The sequence below is a fragment of the Thalia democratica genome, chromosome 1 (genome assembly GCF_965202585.1).
Source record: "Thalia democratica chromosome 1, ktThaDemo2.hap1.1, whole genome shotgun sequence".
In the NCBI taxonomy this organism is placed as follows: Eukaryota; Metazoa; Chordata; class Thaliacea; order Salpida; family Salpidae; genus Thalia; species Thalia democratica.
Window position 1 is genome coordinate 46444210 of NC_139165.1, and position 21489 is coordinate 46465698.

General features: G+C 26.2%; 1 protein-coding gene across 1 annotated transcript; it reads right to left on the reverse strand.

Moving 5' to 3' along the window:
• Positions 1 to 9728: 9728 nt before the first annotated feature.
• Positions 9729 to 21003, reverse strand: LOC145833633 (nucleolar MIF4G domain-containing protein 1-like). The gene is made up of 9 exons (XM_082940782.1): positions 19878 to 21003; positions 19599 to 19764; positions 18546 to 18637; positions 16078 to 16189; positions 15801 to 15946; positions 14629 to 14738; positions 13280 to 13424; positions 12707 to 12891; positions 9729 to 9873 (listed from the first exon to the last, which is right to left on the reverse strand). Exons 1-9 carry the CDS (start codon positions 21000 to 21002, stop codon positions 9744 to 9746), a joined length of 2211 nt encoding a protein of 736 aa, XP_082796908.1. The 5' UTR covers position 21003; the 3' UTR covers positions 9729 to 9743.
• Positions 21004 to 21489: the final 486 nt, after the last annotated feature.

Genomic DNA, 21489 nt, shown 5'->3' on the forward strand with positions numbered 1-21489 from the left:
AATAAAGTTAGAAAACAAAATTGAGTTTAAGAAACTTTTAAATGAAAACGTAGAAGTCATTTCAAATAGAGACCTCAAATTTATACTCTTTTAAAACCAAAAAATTCTTTTTAGAAATAAAAACTTTAATGGTTACCAAAATTTTACAATCAGATAATAGTTATATAGTGATATAAGTTATATACAGATTAAACAAGTAATAACAAAAACCTGTCAAATAAAGGTCTTTCAAACAAATATTTTAATCACTATGTTATAAAAACTTTTAGTGTACAGTCACCTCTCGGATCTTTACGCACTCGTGACGTTACGCACTCTCGTTTAGTTACGCATTTTAGAGTTTGGAATATTAAAAAAAAATTTTTTTTATTTATTTGTTATTGCAGAAATTACGTATATTGTTCATTTTTTATTTAAAATATATATTTTAATGCTAACACACCTCTCTATATATTTAGACTTTGTAAACTTATGTTTCTTGTCCAATTGTTAAACATTTAATTATATTTAAGTATATCAGAAATTTTGTTAACAATATGAGATTAAATAAAAATACTTAAAAAAACCTGACTGTGTTAAATATTGTAAGTTAAACAAAATAATGAGAGTTTAAAACACAAATAAAAAATACAGAAATCTTACCCTATATATGAATAAACATCTAAAAAAGAAATCTAATGAAACTTCCTATCAAAAAGTAGCAGTTCAACTTAATAAATATAGAGCTTACAATTAACACAAATATCAATTTATTGTTATTATTATTATTACAATTAGTAAAATTTTTCTACATTTATTATTTTAAATAAATTAAAATCTTTTTTTTTTATTATGTATAGTTTTATATTTTATTTTTATATTTGTAGATAAAGTAAACACATTGTTAATAGTGGGAAAGTCTTCATTCTGCTTTTAACTAAAAGCAATATTAAAAAAGAGCCATCATAGTAAGTATTTTTGGTACCTCTCGTATCTTTACGATCTCTCATATCTTTACGCACTTTTTCTGAGGACACAATGTGCGTAAATAAGCGAGAGGTTACTGTAATGTAAAACGACGAATATGAACTACAAAATTAACAAGGTCAAAATAAAACTATTAACAATTTTTAAACATAAACCATTTAATAAATATAGTAGACTTCCGCTTTCATTAAAAAAAAGAAGATCTATACAAGCTATTAAATATTATATATAATTTTTTTTATAAATATTTAGTTAGTAATAGACTTTACTTAAGTTAAATTTAAGAAAATATAAATTTGCACTTTTTTTTGGGTAAAAAAGACGAACCCAAGAGGAAGTCTACCGTAATTAATATTTATTAGGCATTATGCAAACCTGTTGTAGAATAAATAGCTTAATAAAGTTGTTATTTTAAAAAGACTACTTAAATAAAATACAAACCGGGCTAAATAAGAAATATTTCAAAAGATCAAATAAAATTACAAAACTTTCATAAAATAATGTCTGCTACTTAAGTCTAATATAATGTGAAGGATAAGGTTCATGACTGCTTGCAAGTTTTTCTAATCTGATTCTTAATCAGTAAAATAGAGCCTTAAGTCACCTCTTTTATAAATATCTAGATTAGATCTTTTGCTCAAGATGCTGATAACTGAACTGAAAGCTTTCTCAACAACATAGCTAGAAGGAAAAGCTATAAACAACAGTCTAAATTCCTCTCAAATGATTGAATACTTTTGCCTTATTTTTTGTTGAGCCCAAAAAGCTTTCATATCGTTCTTTGGAAAAATTTACTTTAAGTTTAAGGTCAGTTTGTAAGTCTGAGAAGGTTTCCTGTAAGTCGTTTACTTCAAAAGTATCTGCCTCGAAGGGATCCATATTTTTATCTATATGATAGCTTATTTGTGTCAAATCTAAATTTTACTACTTATTGTTAAAAAATATGTTAAAATTGTTAAAAATTCCAAATTTTTTCCAAGTTTTTTTTTTGCCTAAATTGTCAAATTTCAGAATTTTCTAGGTAAATTGGAAACTCTGTATAGTTTTATTTCTTAGTCTAACTTAGTGACTTTTCAAAAAAAAACTGGAAATATCATGAGGTGATAGTTAATAATAAATAACATAGATTTTTACAAACCATTTATGATCCCAAATAACATATAAGTCAGGTTATAAAATAGTGAGAGGGATTCCAATCGTCTATGATCTATGTAATTGTTAAATAAGGAAATATTTATTTGAAAGTAGGAGTCATAAGCACTTGATTTTTTTTTTGTTACATAAACAAATAACAACTTTCTACTAACTTTTTTGTTTAAGTTTCACCAATCACGTCAAATAATTAATAGCAAGCTAAAATTAGTAAAATAGCAAGAAAAAAAGTAAAAATCTTATGACAGACCAAAATTTTAAAATCGCCCCCTTTTCGCCCCCTTACTAGTTATCGCCCCCCGAATTACTAAAATCGCCCCCAGGGGGGCGATATCGCCCACTTTGGGAAACCCTGGTGTAAATGTTAAAACAAGATGAGTTTCGGATAAATAATTATAAAGCAAGGTTTTAAAGTATGTCATATTTTTAGTTGGTTGAAGAGCTTTAATAAATTGTTTCAAAAAGATGCTTTAAAAAACTATGTTTCGCCCTGAAGTCCTCTTTTGTTAAAATTAGAGTCTTGTTTAAATAGCTTTTCTATTTTACATAAAAAACTTTTTAAAGTTAATTAAGTTTTTAAAGAATATTAAAACTTTTTATTATAGTTTTTGTTTGGTGTTCAAATACTATTTTTATTAACATTGATATAAAAAAGTGAAAAGCTAAAAAAAGTAAGTAATGTACTGCTTGAAAATAACTGTGTCAATATCTGAACAACTTAAATGTAAATCATTGTTTAGTGTAGCAGTTTAAACTTCAAAATTTATAAAAAAAATCTTTTTAACATAAAAACAGAATGTCAACACTAAATTAAAAAAAGACCTGGGTAATATGTTTCAAAAATGGCAGGAAAAATTAATAACAGAAATATCAATGCAAAAGACTATAGAGTTTAATTTTATGACAAAGAACAATTAGAAGCGAAAATTAAATCACACCGACAGGTATTAGAAGTCATTGAGCTTGAAAACGGGAAAAAAGAAGTTGAACTGTTGATGAAAGAGCTTGGACTGCTTCAAGTTGAATTGAACGAAAAAGCATAGAACAATAACAACTGAAACCCTTCTAAAACAAAAGGAGGATTGTGACACAGACGATGAGGAACAAAGAGGATTGACCCCTCAGAGAGTTCAGCAGTTCGAACGATTTCTAGCTGACGAGTCAATTGTTGGTGCTTATTGTGCGATATGCATGGGAGACATTGAAATTGATAGAAGTGTTTTGCGTCTTTACTGCGGCGTTCGCTATTCTTAATGTCAAATTTGTATTGGTATATATTTTGAAAAATTGCTCCGTTTGCAGGCATCTTTTTATTAAAGTATTTTTTGTACATAAAACTTTATTACAATGCTTCAGTAATAAAGTTTAAATTATGTTGTTTTAAATTATATTCGTATCAAAGTTTACACTTAAGTAAATTCAAAGAATACCGAATATAAAAATAAAAAAATATTGTTTTAACTTAGAATATGTAACTTAATTTTAAAAGTAGTTAAGTTCTGATGCTCATATTTCAGTATGACAACCTAGATAGTATTTTGCTTGGATGTACAAAATTTCAAAATAATGAACAAAATAAGAAAAAAAATCTCATTATTTACTGAGAGACTAGCTAAAAGATAAGGGGTCGGCATAAGTTTGGTGGTCGCGGGCGGAATTTTTTAATAAAAATATTTGCGGGCTGTAGTTGTAGTTTAAGCATTTGCTCTTTATTCCGAGACTCAGGATATCTGGTGTAAGTTTAAGGTCTCAAGTAAATTATACCTAAGACCTTTTTTCCTGTTTACTTCATACTTAAAATATCTAGTGTAAGTTTCAAAAACCCCGTAAATTTTACCTATAACTTTTTTTGTTTTTGCTCTTCACTTTAATCCGTTTCAAATCTACCACAAAACTTACCTCTGCTGAAATTTTCAACGAGTAGATAATTTGTTAACAAGTTTACGGAAATTAAAACTTTTGAATTAGTTATATTTATTACAGTAAAGAATAATTTATATATTACTTTCTGAACGATCTAAGGATCTTTTGTCTAAGGGCCTGATGTACAAAAAAACCACTTGGTTATCGAGTCGTACACCACATGCTTTTACAATTTCTTACGAGCTAAAAAATAAAAATTTTGATCTAAACTTTCAATTCATATGAAATAAAGCAATCAATAAAATGAAAGAATAGAAAACTGAAATTAACTAAGTTACGTGTTTACTTACGAAAGTTTTATTCATAATATACTCAAAAACTTATCTGATAAAAAATACAGTCTATGCCTAAAACTTAAAAGAATAAACATAGAAGTAGAGAAAATTTTTAAACTTTAACTTAAATCATAAAAAGAAGATGAACAATATTAATAGCAGACATGAAAAATATTTTATAACTTTTTTAAAGAAGATAAAGTTGTAATGAGTTGAAATATTTTTACGTTGAATATTATCAGTATTTTATGCTAAAATTTGACTTTTTTTCAATAGTTGGTTGAAATACTTAAAGAAATTTATATTTGAATAAACAAAAATGTTATACAACTTTGATTTTTTTATAAAGGAGTAAATTTAAATAAAAACTCAATTAAACTTTTATAAATAATAATATGAAAATAAGTACAGGAAGAATTATATACTATGCACTTAATATGATAAAAATTAATAACAACAAAAATGTTCTTCTATTAAATTTTCTTATTAAATTTGTTTACATCTCCAAACCCAAAAATGTAACAATAAAACTAATAATATTTGCTAACTTAAAAAAAATATTTTTAGGTAACCTTAAAAAATTAGATAAGTTTATTATAAGTTAATTTGAGATAATATTCTGAGCTTACCATTTATTATATGCTTAACTCTCTGTTAAAAAGTACATCTAAAACTTAATTTTTATTAACATACTAGAAAAATATTTGTAAGCCGTGCTTAAAACAATCAACGGTCGTTGTGTGTGCGTTGAAAAAGGAAGGTTGTTTAAGTAGAGGATTGAATTTATATCAGGGTTTCCTTAAGTGGATGGTACCGCTCCTGGGGGCGATTTTAGTAAGTTGGGGGAAAATAATTAGTAAAGGGGCGAATTTAAAACTTACACTAGATATTCTTGAGTTGCAGATAAATAGCAAAAAAAAAAGATTTAGGTATACTTATTAGTAATTTTGAAACTTACACTAGATATTCTTTAGTTGCAGATGAAGAGCAAAAAATAAAAGGTCTTAGATGTTTAAAATGGTAGTCTTGTTGAAGGGGGCAAAAGCCTTTTTTAATTGGTCAAAGGGGGCAATTTGAAAAAAAAAGTTTGGGAAACCCTGATTTATATCGTCTTGTCGACATATGAAAAAGCTCCTCTTAAAATGTAACAAATTTTAAAGTATTTCAAAGTCACTAAATGTAGTTTTGTGAATTTTAGTTGTTTGTTCGGATGAAAGATTATTTTTTCACTGTATAATATTTAATAATTACTTAGGTTAACTTTTATATCATTATTTAGCAAAGTGCTATTTATTTCAAACCGTACTAGCTGAAGACTAAAAACAACCTTTGTTTTTGTGAAACGTATGTTCTGTTTTTTATTAAATTTAATAAATCACTTAAAAGTCCTTCAAGTGGGCTCTGTGAAAAGTGTTGAAATTTATTAAATTACATTATTTTCTACATATATAAAAAGAAGTTTGTAAACATTCTAAAGTTAATTCAAAACAGTTATCTTAATAAATAATCTAAACCTAAAGAATAGCTAGATAGAAAATGATGCAATTTAGACTGAACCATTGTTATTGTAACCAAACGAATCAACTTTTGAATATAAGGGATTAGAAAACATTTATAATTAACTCCCTAAACAAAAGTAATTAATCAAGTAGCAATGATCACTTATGACCTTGATCATCAATATTTAATAAATAATATTTAAGTTTATCCTGGAACTTTCCAAAATGACTTAGATTTTTAAACATAATGGTAACTCAGTCCATAATTTACTACCTTGGTAAGTTAGCACTTTGTGACTACTCTTGTTGTTGAATTTAGGTAGGAAATAATATGTTTCTGAAGACCTCGTACGATCATTATGGATTTTTTTAACACTTCCAAAGTAATAATTAAAGCTAGTTGGTATCAAATAGTTATAATAGATAAAGCAACAGGAATAAAAATTTTATATAACATAATAAAGCTATTAAGTTAAATTTATGATAAAATAACATTTTCAATTTATATTCTAATAAACTTTTTATCATCAAATATTTGTCTATCAAAAAAAATATATTTATGTCATACAAAACCTGTCTAAGACAGCGTTGTTTTAGCAACCAATAAATTAGCACGCTTTTCTACTCAATTTTAGCACTAAAATAAACATTTTATATGAAAAACTTACTTTTACAAAATAAGAGTATTTGAAGAAATTCTAATTAGAAAATAGAAAAAAAAATAGAGTGGACTAATTTGCTTAAAAGTAGATGAAATATTCTATATAAACTTATTGTTAAACTTTTATTGCGTTACGCCGTTTCCCTGCAGAGCAGTTCATCAGACGCTAAAAAAAGCTGAAAACAAAAGTATACAGGGCGATGAATTGGAAAATAAAAATACACACATAATATATAAATGAAAATAATATTTACATTTGAAATATGAGTTTTAAATAATATGTGGTTTACAAAAGTTAAATTTTAAAGTTAAGTTAAATTAAAATGAAATATAGGTAAGTTTAGTTTAAATAATTTATTAACTATAGATTTTATATATTTAGAAAATTTATTTATTTACTAAGCATTTAATATATTAGGATTTTGAAAAAATGTAAATACTAAGATTTGTAGGGGATTTTTAGAAAACAGAAATGGTCTTTTTACGGGAATGTTGTAACTTTAAAACAAAATCTTTACACAATACAAACATAAATACAAAGTAACAATATAATTAAATAGAATGGAATAAACTAAATAAACTAAGTTAATGCGATTAAAAATAAACTAAAAGTATTCCTTAGGGTAATGAGGGCATTGCGTGACTAGTTCATTTCTTTTATTAAGTATTTTTCTCTGGTTAGCATTTGCTATAAACAGTCTTTCAAGGTTACATATCGAGCACATGAAGTTTGGTTTAAATCTGCTTTTTGTCTGTCGGAGAATTTTCCATTCAATAGTGGGTTTCTCGCCTTTTTCATATAATTTCCACATGTAGTTGGCGAGTTGTGTACAGTTGGCGGGTTTCTTCTTGTTTGGTTTTGGAAATGATACTCTATGTTCGTACAATCTGTTTTTGAATGCTCTTCGGGTGGATCCAATATATGACATTCTCTTATTTTTCTCAGATGAGACGATTGCTTCGTATATTACATTTTCTAATTTACATTTATTCATTACTGGACATTGCTCTCTGTTTCTGCAGTTGCATAGCTTCGGTTCTATTTGTGGTTTTTCTAGCAGTTTCTTATTATGTCCACTTATAAGTGCTTTAATGTTTGGGGAACAGCAGTATGATATCTTGGTGGAACTTCTATTGAAGATTTTGTGTAATTCTGTTGATTGTGGGAAGTGCTTGTCAAGCAGTTTTAAAAAGAGGTTTCCGAATTTGGTTTTCACTGATTCACAGAAAGGTGGGTTGTAAAATATACATTTTCTTTTTCTGTTTTTTGCTTTGTTGTTATTAATTGTTGGGTTATATTCGAGCTTATGATGGAAATTGCTTTTGCTTAAAGCGTTTTGGTAGATTTGTTTCGCGTTATCAAATGATTCTTTGCTTTTTGTTAGTTTTGAAATTCTATTTTCTATCATTTTTGGTATATTTTTCTTAATTGTTCTAGGATGGTTAGAATCTTTGTCAATATAGATGGTCTTTGCGTTTGGCTTTACATATGGGCAATAATCATCAGTTAGGAGGTTTAAATGTATGTCTAAGAAGTTGGTGGAGGTTTCACCTGCACTAATTGTAATGTCGAATCCTATGTCTGCTAGTTTTTTTGTAATTTTGTTTTTTATTTTGCAAATATTACTCTTATTTGTTTGATTGATAACGGCAAGTCCATCATCTCTGTAGAGTCCAATTGACTCAATGTTTATAATCGTAGACAGATGGTGTAATAGGTATAAACCTACAAGGTCACATATTTCGGCGCCGTGAAATGATCCCATAGGTACGTCGAAGTTGTCATTGGAGTTGGTTTTTTTCCACATATTATTATCGTAAAACATTACTGATTTGCATGTGTGTAAAATAGTCTCTATCTCAAACTCTGTGAACCTTGAATAAGAGTTGGAAAAGTTGATTGCATCTATTAAGTGCTTTCTTTTAATAGTTGGGTAGAAGTTCTTAATGTCAAAATTAACGAAGCATTTGTGGTTTTTGTTGTTGATTTTTTCGAACCAATCTATCACTTCTCCAGAGTTTTTCCATTGGCTAAGCATGGATTTTTTTCTTATGGTTGTTATGTGTTTTTGTAGGATGGTTCTTGACAGTTTGCCTAAGTGGGTTTTAGATGAATTAATTATTCTACAGTTGATATCGTGTGGAAAGTTCGCTTTATGGTCTTTGATAGAAAGGAATGCTTCATTGACTTCATATTTTGGAACTTTTTTTTTTGGAATATTCTACTATTCGGGTTGAGACATAACGCACATATATTGTAAAAAATATAATTTTTTTAAAAACTAAATTTTGTTTGATTTAAACAGTTTAAACAATTATAAAACATTCTTGATAACTAATTTAGCCAAATTAATAAATTTCAAATTTGTGTCTAAGTTTATCGCTCTACAGTAAAGAAATTAACTTTAGGTTTTGAACACATATCTTAAAATGCCTAATTTAAAAGGTATAGGTATGTCTTAAAACCAATAAACCTTTAGCACTTTTTACATTTTCATATACGATCAATGTAAATTAAATAAAACAAATTTAGTGGTGTTTTCGTATTTAAACAAGTTTAAAGTATACATATTCTTTAGGGTTTAAGAATTTGTTATTTGTTTAATACCAAACTACTGTGGATAGAACTTTTGAATTCAACCTAAAATTAATCTCTTGTGTTTTGCTCTTTTAAAACGAAAATATTAAGAACAATTTTGATTAAAAAGAGTTTTTATTCTAAAACATGTTATTTACAAGAGCTCTGTATTCAACCTTTGTGATTTGTCACCAAAACTTAGGCATATAAGTCTTGAGAAAAGTAAACATTCGCTATTTTTAAAACTTATTGAACAGCTTCCATATAAATTTAAACTTTTCTTAATCTTTTATACTAACATAAAGATATTTTAAACAGAATTAAGAAGTGAACAAAGCTTTTTTTTGAAAGCATTGTAAATTAAAGTAACTTCATAATTAAAAATATGAGATGAGAATAAAATTTTAAAGCTACTCAAAGTGTATAAATATTTATTTCAAAATTTTATGCAACTAAAAACCTATATAAAAAAATGTTAATGTAAAAACTTATTTTTCATAATGTAAAAATGTTTAAAAGTCATTAATTTAAAATTAAAAACTATAAAATACAATTATTGCGATTGTCAAGAAACTTCTTAAATATTTTGAAATTAAAATACTTAAAAACATCATTACCTTTAAAACAATTTTAAATCGCAAATTTAAGAAAATTTTACTAAACGTATTGTCTAACAATCCAGGCACAATTTAGTGCTTTTTAAAAGTAACTAATATAGCATCATAAATTAATTTTATTTTTTCCCTCAAAGGTTTGTACTTCATCATAAAAGTTTCGTCATTTAGCATGTATGTTGACAGTAGCAACTTCATTCCTAGCCTAAAAATTTGTGACAACGTGTGAACAATAGCTTTACTTATTTAAATTAGTAAATATAATTCTAAATAATTATCTAATCGTATAGATTTATAGTTTATAGAACACATTTATGTAGTTATTTCAGTTTGAATAAGGATTATGCTAGTTTTGCTTTTTAAATTGTAAACTTCTTTCTGAATAATGTAATTTTGTAAATTTAAAAAATTCTACTTGAATAAGAATTCTTTGAAATGTAATTTTACTTTTAAAACACATAATTTAGAAAATAACATTTAAATTAAGAAAAATAAATTTTAGTTTATTTTTAAAATCTAATCTAAGAAGAAAACAGTTTTTTTTACTATTAAATTGTTTAACGTTTTGACTTTTTTATAAATTGTATATATTCAAAAGTCTTTGTGGCAATAAATTTATTTTATTTCAATATTGAGAAAAAAATGTTAAAGCAAAAACTTGTCTTAGAGTGAAGTTAAAAATAATAAACTATAATAAATACCAATTTAGTAAGAAACACATTCTACGTTTAAAATTTTTTCGCATGACGACGTTTCGACTTTCAATAAGTCATTATCAACAAATTACTGTGCAAAAATAAATAAAATTAGTGATAAACAACTAAGTATACGAAAAAAAAATTTTCTAAGTGATACATTATATAAAAATTTTATAAATTAAGATTATAAACTCTAATAAAATAACATTTTACATAAGTACTAACAAATTGTTACACTAATATATATCAAACTAATCAAAAATTCTTAATGTATGGGTAATACCCGGTTTAATTAATTGTTTATTTAAAATTGGATTATAGCGTTTAATTAGTAGAGCTTCACTTATCAGGGTCTCAAATTTATTTCTACATTCTTTCAAAATTCCAAAATTATTAGCAGTTATTTTTTCATTAAAGCAGTTATTTTTTCATTATTTTGCACAGTAATTTGTTTATAATGACTTATTGAAAGTCGAAACGTCGTCATGCGAATAAATTTTAAACGTAGAATGTGTTTCTTACTGAATTGGTATTTAAAAACTCCAGTATCCCCACCTGTTTTTTACTTTCGAAACTATAATAAATAATAACAGGGTTATCAAATGTTTTTTCCAGGTTTTTAAATGTTCATGTTTTTGTGTCAATTTTTAATATAAATTAGATTTAAAGTAAAAAACTGAGTCAATTAGGATAAACAACTTGAAAATATTATTTAATGCTACTCTAAAAGTGTTTTATAGAACAGAGCCACAGATCGAGCTGAAAAAATCCTGACTTTTCATTTTCACTCTTCCCTACTTTTTGCAAGTTCTTAATCAAAGTTCAAAGATACATAAAAAAAGGATTTAAGCTTATGTAAACTTTTCAACTTAATTTCATACAGGTTTAAACAACAGTTCTTTTGCTGGATTCAGTCGTAAAAATTACATTGCACCATTTGAACAATACGTGTATGATCAATGTATATGCAATAAACAACTTTATAAGCCAAATACTTGTATCTTTACCACATAGTAAATACACACGCGAGGTCAGAAAATATTTTAATTTATTCTAAAAATTCAGTTACACCCTGAAAAAAAGGTGAATTGCAAATGAAAATTTTCTTTGAAAAAACATTAGCAAAACGCAGTTTATAGCGAGGATTAAACTTCTTATTTGGAGCATGTTTATACCAAATTTCCTGACTTTTTCTGACATTTTTTCCAAACCCTTATTTTTTATGACTTTTGTAATTGTTTTTCCTGACTTTTCCTGAATTTGTTGCAACCCTGATAGTATATCAAACTGTAAATAATATAAAAAATTATTATAAATGATATATTTTTTGTAACTTATCTTAATTTTACTATTTAACAGGTAAAAATTATTTAAAAATACGGTTTTTTAAGTGATTCTTGTTCAATTTTTTTTGTTTTCAAAGTTGCTTAAATTGCAGGTTTTTTCATGAGTTTTGGAATCCAGTAACAAACATTACTAAATAACATTTACTATTATTTTAAACTTAAGGCCATAGGGGGGGGGGGGGGGTAGAAGCCATTTTTTGACCAAAAATAACATATAGACTTATATTATAGTAAATTTCATGATCTTTCAGATGATTATTTTAGATTTAAAAAGTATTAAGTAACTTTTTTTTTATGACCGGTTATATAAAGGGTTGTCTTTATAAAGGGTATATAAAGGGTAACTTTAAAGCCGTTTTTCTCGAGTTTTTAAAAACGGGCTTTAAAATCTATCTTCTCCTTCATTTTTCAAGTAATCTTCTTCAAATTTTCAGAAAATGTTCCTTACATTATGAGAAAAAAACGTTATTTGTAATTTAAATAATTTTAAAAAATAAAAATTTTATGACAAAAATTTAAAAAAAAAAGTGATTTTTTATCAAATTTTTTTTTTTTTTTTTCAAAAAAAAGGTATTTTTACTTGAAATTTTTTAAAGTCACAAATAACGTTTTTTTGTTATTGTATAAAGAAAAGACTGTGAAAGTTTGAAGAAGATTGCTTAAAAAATGAAGGAGGAGATAGATTTTGAATGCATTAGTCTTTTTTTGCCGTTTTAGTTTTTCCTTCCCCATAAGGAACCTGTTATGCGGCCCGACTTTAACTGGTCATATCTCAAAAACTAATTCGAATTTTTAAAAACGGTAAAAAGCAACTTGAAGCTTAGTAAAAACTCTATAAAATAAGATAAACTTGTAAAAAACATGGCCTACCCCCCCTATGGCCTTAATCTCCGATATAACAACTTAATTTCTTCAAAGTAAATTTTAACTTAATATCTTAAGAACTGATTTATATACATGTGAATATATTTACAATTGTACAACATAATTCTACCTGGAAGCCTCTTGAGCGGGCGACATTGAAGACTTTTTGTTGAAGACCTGAGAAGCACCTGCGTTTTTGGTCACATCAAATATTTGTTGCAGTTGTTCAGGAGAGTTAACAGAAGTTGCAATGTGCACAAAAATATTCTGCAGGAACTTCTTTGTTCTCTCGCCCATTTCCAAAACATTAATGTTCTGTTAATCATTTAAACTAAATAAGATAAATAATATACTTTAGTACTCTGGAACAATTTTCTATTTATAGTTGTCATGTTTTATTAAATACTAGTATAAATTAGTTTTTGCGAAGCTTATAGTAACCTATTTTTGTTGATTATTTAATTTATGCACTTTTTACTTCAGAGGTCAAAATAAAAGTTCCCGACTTAATGATATGGAATAATCAACTCAAATTATTCAACAATAAGATTGTATATTTCAACTAAGGATCTCGTTTGATTTATTTCAAACGAGTGAAACATTGTTTTGACAATAAAACTTAAAAATTTGACTTAATTATTTAATTTAAACCAATAATCTATTAAACAACTGAGCTTAGTTTTTCTATTAAAACAATGTCAACCTTGAAACAGTTGATTGGGGTGATGTTGCCGGCAATGAGCATTCTGCACACAACTTGCTTGAGCGTGTTCCGTTGTCTCTTGTCCATCTTGTCAAGAAGCTTCAGTTTGTCCCACACAGCACATTGAAATATGACGGTATAATCCCTGTGAAAAAATAACAATAATATAATAAATTTAACACTTTGTTTAGTTACTAAATAAATAAACATATTTTTAAATGATAAAAATGTCAAATAATGTCGGCAGCACATTACTTTTTTGACCCTGACGTACCACACAATATTTATTCATTGAAACATTGTCATTTCAAACTATTACTTTAACTTGAATGGAAATTTTGTAGAGAATAAAATGGCGTATTTATAACTTAAAACAAGATGTTAGAAAATAACATCATTTATTACAACATTGTATAGTTAAAAAAATAGAAGTTAAAGTTTATAAACTAAACTCATTTCCAGTAGCGCCTCCAGCAAACAATATTTTTTTTTAATAATGTTCGATGGTTGTTTAATTTTAAATTGTAAAAAAAAATACTTGTTTGGTTTTAAGTATGTGAATTAGTTTTACTTTTTCTTCTTAACATGCTTTCTAAAAACTGCATTCACATATCTTCAACAGGCAAAATTTTAAGCAATTTACAAAAAAAAAAAGATTTGTATGGTAGACGAGTAATATAGAAAAGTTCAAAAAAATTTATATCTTAAACTTACAACGACTAGTCTAATAATTAGCATAAACTTTAAACCTCTTTAAGAAAGTAAGAACTATCTGGTCAACTAATAATTAAGCTCATATTTGAAAACTATCCATAAATAAAGGTGCATTAAAGATTTAAACAAATCATAAAAATAAATAATATCATTTATAACTGTTCAAAATATAGGCTTAATTGTTTGCTAACAAAAGATCCTAGTGAAGTAACTTCACTGGAATATAAATAAATATTATTTATTAATATAATTTATATAAATATTTGTTAATTTTGTGCATTAATTTAAAAAACTTAATGCAAAATTGAAAAAAAAAAAGTTAAGGAGAAATTTTCAAGCTAAAAATAGTGACTGCTATTTTTTGTCATAAGGTAATTGAACTTAACTTTATGAATTTATTCTGTTTGTTAACTGTGTGAATAAGCAGACAAAAATCAAACCCTGTGCTAAAGAAAAAACACAAGATTGTCATTTCATTAAACATGCAATTCTTTAACTGTATAAAACTTTTTATAGTGCTTCTTTTTGTATCCAAACTAAAATAATACTTAAAAAAATAAAGTTTAAAATAAACTTAATTAGAATTATGTTTTTTTGCTTGTTTTGAAACTAGTTAAATAATTTATGGTAACAACCTGTGATGCTTACAAAACTTGTCAATGACGAAAAAATAAAACGGGTTGAAGGTCTTCTCCATCAAGCAGCACTGAAGCAACACTTGCCCTATTTCTCTTCGCTGTTTTTCCTGTTTAAATGGTGTTTTGAGAAACAATACAACACTTAGCATAGAGTAACTTTTTTTTAACTGTTATACTTTTATTAAAAAAAAGTTATTAAAAAAACTAAACGTATATCTAAAATAATTTCAAACAATAGTCGAAAAAACTTATAATTTTTAAATACCTGTAAAATATAAAAATTAAACATTCTTACATTTATAGTATGTTGTTAAGATAAAAAAGTTTTACAAAAAATCTTAAAATACACCAAACATATCAAAATAAATAACAAACATGATATTACAAAATAGATTTAAATTTAGTTTGTTAACATATTACATAGCTTTTAATGATGATTTAAACTTTTACGAAGTTAATTCTTATTTATCTTTAAATTTTCTATCTTTCATAAATAAATACGTAAAATAGACTATAAAAAGTCAATAGTGCTAAAAATTATCTATTGTTGTGTTAATATACTTATTTTAACACTTGACTTATTTAGAGAGTCAATTCTTAGTTGATATACAAAAAATATGTTCTTTAGTTAATTTTTGATGTAAAATAAATAAAAAATAATAGTTAGGTAATGAAAGATTATCATAATATAATAAAAAAGCATAGAAGTAGAAATTAAAAAATTTAAACGAAACAAGCTTTTTAAAATAAAAAACTTAACTCCTTTTATACATAGATAATCCACTAAAATGTACGGCATTAAATACTACATGATTGCCACTCTTTGAATCAACAAACCTGTTCTAAGTGACCTTAGACTGTCCTGAGTTAACCTGAGTTTTGAAAAATATTTAATATTTATTTAATTCTTTTTTTAAACTAACAAAAAACAAGTTTTTCAAATAAATTGGTCATGAATTAACAAATTATTGCAACTAAATCTCAATTAAAGTCTATAAAAAAACTGTTTTGAGATTTGTCAAAATCTTAAAACTATCCAGAGTTTTTTATAAAAAAACTAAACTGTGCCAAATCATCCTGATATTTTCAAATTTTTCAAAATATCCTGAGTTATCATGAGTGTGTGGCAACCCTAATACTAGTATAACACAACACTTTTGAGAACTAACATTCAATTTGCAGTTTAAGATGTTACAAAAAGCTTCATCTCTCTCTTTAGAGCTGAAGATGGCGTAAAAAATTCTTCTCCTCACATCTGTGTTCATTCTGTACTTTTGTGCGAGCTTCACCATTTTGCTGCTTACTCCTTTAGGAGCTGAAAATGTTAAACACTATGATTAAATATATTTTTAAACTATGATTAAATATATTTCATAAAAAAAAATTTCTTAGATATTTTTATGCTTGCATAAACATCCATAAAGTTTTACAATAGTTAATACAAACCTGAGTTGTTGTTTAACTTCTGTTTGGAAGGTTGCTGCGAGCCGCACTGATTTCCGAGCCAAGCGGCACCGACCACGTAGTGGCGACCCTTTTCTTTTGCTTCAAGTAAATCCTAAACGAAACTACGTGTTAATAGCTGTTTATATGCAATCGTTAAAAAATGTTGATTTGTAAATCTTTTGCAAAAAAGAGGATTATAAAAATCTATTAAAAATTTATGATATATAAAAGCTAGAAAACACATTTCCTATTAGCGACTTAGAATATTTTTCTACTTACAAATTTATGTTAAATAAAATCTAAAAAATACGTTTTCTGTTAGCACCTTGAAATACTATTTAAAGTTAATGAAATATCTAAATAGTTTAGCTATATATATGCATATTTATATATGTAATAAAATTTAATTAGACTTATTTGACGGAAAAAATACTGAGCCCGCTTGGAAGGGCTTTTAAAACTTAATTTTCAAATGCAATTAAAAAAAAGAACAAATTTTTCATGTAGCTAATGCTACATTCAACAGCTATATAGATCAGAAATTAACGATCAAATGTACAGTACAAAACATGTCCTGGAAAAAAATCAAACTATGCCATACTGTTTTTGGTTTTTGCATGGTTGCCACTGATCAAGCTGAGAAAAGTTTCCTGACTTTTCCTGACTTTTTACCAAAATTTTCCTGACTTTTCTAAATCAAACTCTTAAATTAAACTTATTCTAAAATACATAATCTAACACTTGAAACTATATAAACCTTTCAATCTAATTTTAATACAGGTTAAAAACAACAGTTTTTTTGCTAAATTATATCATCAAACTTCCAGTACATCACTTAAACCATCTGTGTATGATTTATGTTTGTAATAAACAGCTCTATCAGCAAAATACTTGTATTATCAAATACCTTTTAAACACAGCTTGTCTGAAAAAAGACACAGTTTTTTAGCATTTCCTAGCATAAATGTATCTAGATAAACAAATGACATATAAGGAACTTTTACAATTAAAACCTTGAATTAATAACTAGCTTACACAACTAAAATTTTAAAGCAACAACAAATTTTTACAGTAGAAACCTTAAAACTAAACTGTATATCTGTTGTATAAAATATTTCCTCTTATCATTTAGTATGAAATTTGTAACAAATAAATATACTCTTATTTATTTTAAAAACTTAAGTTACTCTACAAAAAATACAAACAATAAGTAAACTTAATCTTGGCATATACCTCTCTTATAACTTATTTTATAAATTTTAAACAACTTTGAAAAAATTATAAAGAGGTAAAGTTACATAAAACACTAATCTAACTGATTAGTTATAAAGAACTCAATTATTTACTTAAACAAAAAACACTTTGATTCTAAAATTATGCAAGATAAACTTTTGTGTATATATCATAGTTTCACTATGGAAGTGTCCTTGCTACAGATCATCAATACTAAAAAGCTTACAAAATCTGCTTGTTCAAGTAGGGTATTTGTTCAATATGTTAATAGAAAATTTTTGCAATTTTATAAAGGATATTTTACTAATTTATACCAGATAAAGGCATTAGAAATAAATTTAAATATTTTTGTAAATTTATAGGAAAATTTTGGAATTTTTTTCTGACTTTAAAGGACTTTTAGTTAATTTTTACAATTTGAAGGCTTCGGAAAACAAGGAATTTTGTAAATTTAAACTGACAAAATCTGAATTTTTTTTTTAATTTTACCAAATTTCCTGACTTTTTTTAAAAACCCCCATTTTTTCCTGACTTTTGACAATTTTTTGAATTTTTCCTGACTTTTCCTGACCGAGTGACAACCCTGTTTTTTTGTAATTTGTTTAACATTGTAGCGTTAACTTCGAATTCGTAAAGCTGATGATTGTAGCAATAAGCTTTATTAGACAATTGTTCTTTAAATTTTACAGAATTTTTCTTATTGTTTAAGACAAATGCTTAAAAATTAATATAAGTAAAATCACAATAATGTAAGATTTTAGTAAATATTAACTTTATAACTACTAATTTAACAATTTATTGTTTTTTATTTAAGAGTTCTACATAATATTTGTCGGGGTCTTTGTATTAGTGGTGAACTTGAAATGAAATTAATACACTCATTATTGTCAACTTTAAAATTTATGTTTTTCTGAAAAATTAAAAATTAGGTGTCTTCGATTAGAACTAACTATAACAGACTACTTAAAGCACAAAACAGAGTTTAAAAAATGAAGAATAGATTTCAATAAGTAACTTATTAAGAAAAACTAGATTGAGATTTGCAATACAAAAAATTTTGTTGAAAAATTTAAAAGTGGCATGAACACAGAACAAGACTTTCAAACTATTAAAAACATTCGTTAATGGCAACCATGACCATCTAATATTGCTTATGTGGGTTATAGTTGATATTTTATTTTTACATAAACCTTATTACATTATCATAACTATACTATTACAACATGTAAACAAACCTTGAGAGGAACATTTGTTAGTGAATCGGTTTCCGGGCCACTTAATTCTCTCAATTTTTGTTTGTTTTTTCTCAGTTCTTCTGCATTGTAGCCTAAAAATAAATATTTCAAAAAGTTTGAAGAAATATTTAATTAATTTTAGACAACAAAACAGAACTTTGTTGTTAACTTAAAATGTATTTTTATTTGAAGTATAAGAAATAACTATATACTTGTATTCATACCAGCTTCCGCCATTTAAAACTAAAAATAGCTTATAAGTAAGTTTTACATCTTTAACAAAATTACAAAAGTAAAAAATAAATGCTTTATCTTTGAATTTTGAATTAGTATTTTTCGTAAATTCTAACAGCTATATACGAAAGTTATTTTAGTGTATTATGACTTTTATGTATAGATTTCATGGCTTTTCTGAACACAAAAAATCAAACATTACAAGTTAAATTTAAAAATTAATTCAAAAACAAAATTAAGGAATACAGTATATGCTCTACTAAAATTTCAAATAAACTATAGAGAAATCTTTGAAATACAGCAAGTTTATAGAAAAATTAATAAAGAAAAACAATGAATTTTAAACTTTGCGAACATGTTTTTAAGGTAAATAAAGTAAAATATGTCATTAGCCGTTTATAAGCACAGGCTTAATAAGAAATTTACGAAAGTTTGAGGGTTTTTGAGCTGTAATTTAGTTAAATAAGCAAACTTAAGATAAATTTTGATTAATATATAAAAACGATTTTTTATCCGCTAGGCTGTGCCATAGAGTAACAGGTTTGTACTGAGATTGCAAAGATTTGGATTAAATTTTTTTTTAATCATATTAATAAATTATTAACGTTTTTTTTAAGCACACGGTGTTGCTGTTTTGGCTTTTAAACTTCAATCACCGTGCAAAAAAAAAGTGCAATTTATAGGGATTTTCACATATTTTTCAATTATTTATAGGGATTTATAGTATATATATATATGACTAATAACATAATTTTTTGTAATTTATTGTTCACAAAAAAAATACTCAAGTATTAATCTTAAATATATTTGAAACCTAACCTTTATTTTTAGACATGTTGTTATTTTTAACACTCCTAATAGTTTCCATCATAAATTCCATTCTTGAGCTGTCCTCTTCATCTTTGTGCTTGTTTGAATACTTCAGCATTGTCTGGATGACAACAACCATCTTTGTGGGATCATCCTGGCGCAGCTGAAATCCCACCTTAAAATAGTATGTTACTTGAAAAACTTACTTTAATTTGGGAACACATAATTTTTTACAAATTATGAAAAATCATGAATAACGTAATATTTTGGAGTTGTAACAATAATTACCTTTTGTAGAATAAGAAGTATAATTTCTACTTTTTTTTCTGTCAGATTGCTTTCGACAAAGTAGTTCAAAACATCATACATCAAAACTTTACAAATAGATTTTAGCTCATACAAAGAACAAAACATGTTAACTACATTGTTCAGGCTTTTACCACTTAAAGCACCAGGATTTGGCAATTCACTGAATAATGAATTGCAGATATCATTAAACTTATGTGCTAGGTTTTCAATAAAATTTGCAAACAAAGTCATTCCATGGTGTGTGGTGAGCACAGATATAAAAATTGCACAATCAGAATTGTACCTGTCAGGCACAGGGTCCTTGCAATCAAGGCGGGACATTAGTAATGATACAATGATGTCATTTACTTTACCACGGCTACGCTCTTCAGCCAGTTTTTTAATGAGCTTGAAAATTTTATGTAAATTATCAAAACTTAATCTGTTTAGATGGCCATTGATGGTATGTTTTAACTTTAAATCTTCTTGTGTGTTAGATTCAGTAAATATTTTAGGAGCAGCAATTATTTCTTGCACTGACGAGCTTTGAACTTCTTTACTTCTTGCCTTGGTCTGAATTAAACTAGCCTCAATTCCCATCTTTTTTCTTAGGGCTGGTGGCAGGTATTTACCTACTGGCTTGACTTCTTGTGTTGGCACTACTTCCTTTTCAGTTGAACATGACCCAGTCTCTAATTTAGAATCAGCATCTGAGGTGTTGTCACACTTTTCGTCTTCATCATTTTCAGTTTCTTTTTCATCATCATCACTTTCATCAGAGCTTTCACGCAAGTCATCTTCGCTCTCCTCATCAGATAAAATGGCAGGAAGATCCTCTTCAAACTCATCGTCTGACTCCCCATCAGAAGCTTCTTTCCAAAAAACATCAAGGCCGTCGTTTGCCAACTCCTTCATCGAAACTGTTTTCTCCATTTCAGCAAGAATTTCATCATCGTAATTGCCTAGGAAACTTCCAAACATTTGATTTTTTGTTTGCTCTTTTACTTTCTTTTTGTTCTTTGCTTTCAAAGGAGTAATTTCCTTGATCTCAACATTGTTGTTAAAAGCAACACTTTTTGCTTTTTTGTTTGTCGTTTTTGAGTTTTGGGCGCCTGCTCTTTTCATAATTAATATAAACAGTTAGTTCCTTTTTTAATAAAATTCTGCAATTAGTAAACAGTGTAAGTTTTAAAAACTTAACTATAGTTTTATTTTTAATAACATTTTCAAATTATTTAGTTATTTTACAAACTTAAAAATATAGCTTATTGAGGTGCAGTTCAAAAGGAAAATTTTGATTGGATATTTTAAATAACCCTTGCCAAGCAAATTTAATTAATGAATCCTGACCACTTAAAAAATGAATAAAAACATTTTTTTTTAAATAGTAACATATGAAACAATTTTTTAATAAAACTTTTGAAGTAAAAAAAAACATAATACATGAAAAATATTCTTTACTATAAAAAAATCAAACTAAATACTAGTTAAAGTGTTTTAAAAAAACTCAAAAATTATAATTGAGGATTTAATTATAATCAAATAACTTAAATTTTAAATTTCTATCAAAAAGGTTATACAACTCTTTTTAGTAACTGGGTTGCCACTCGTT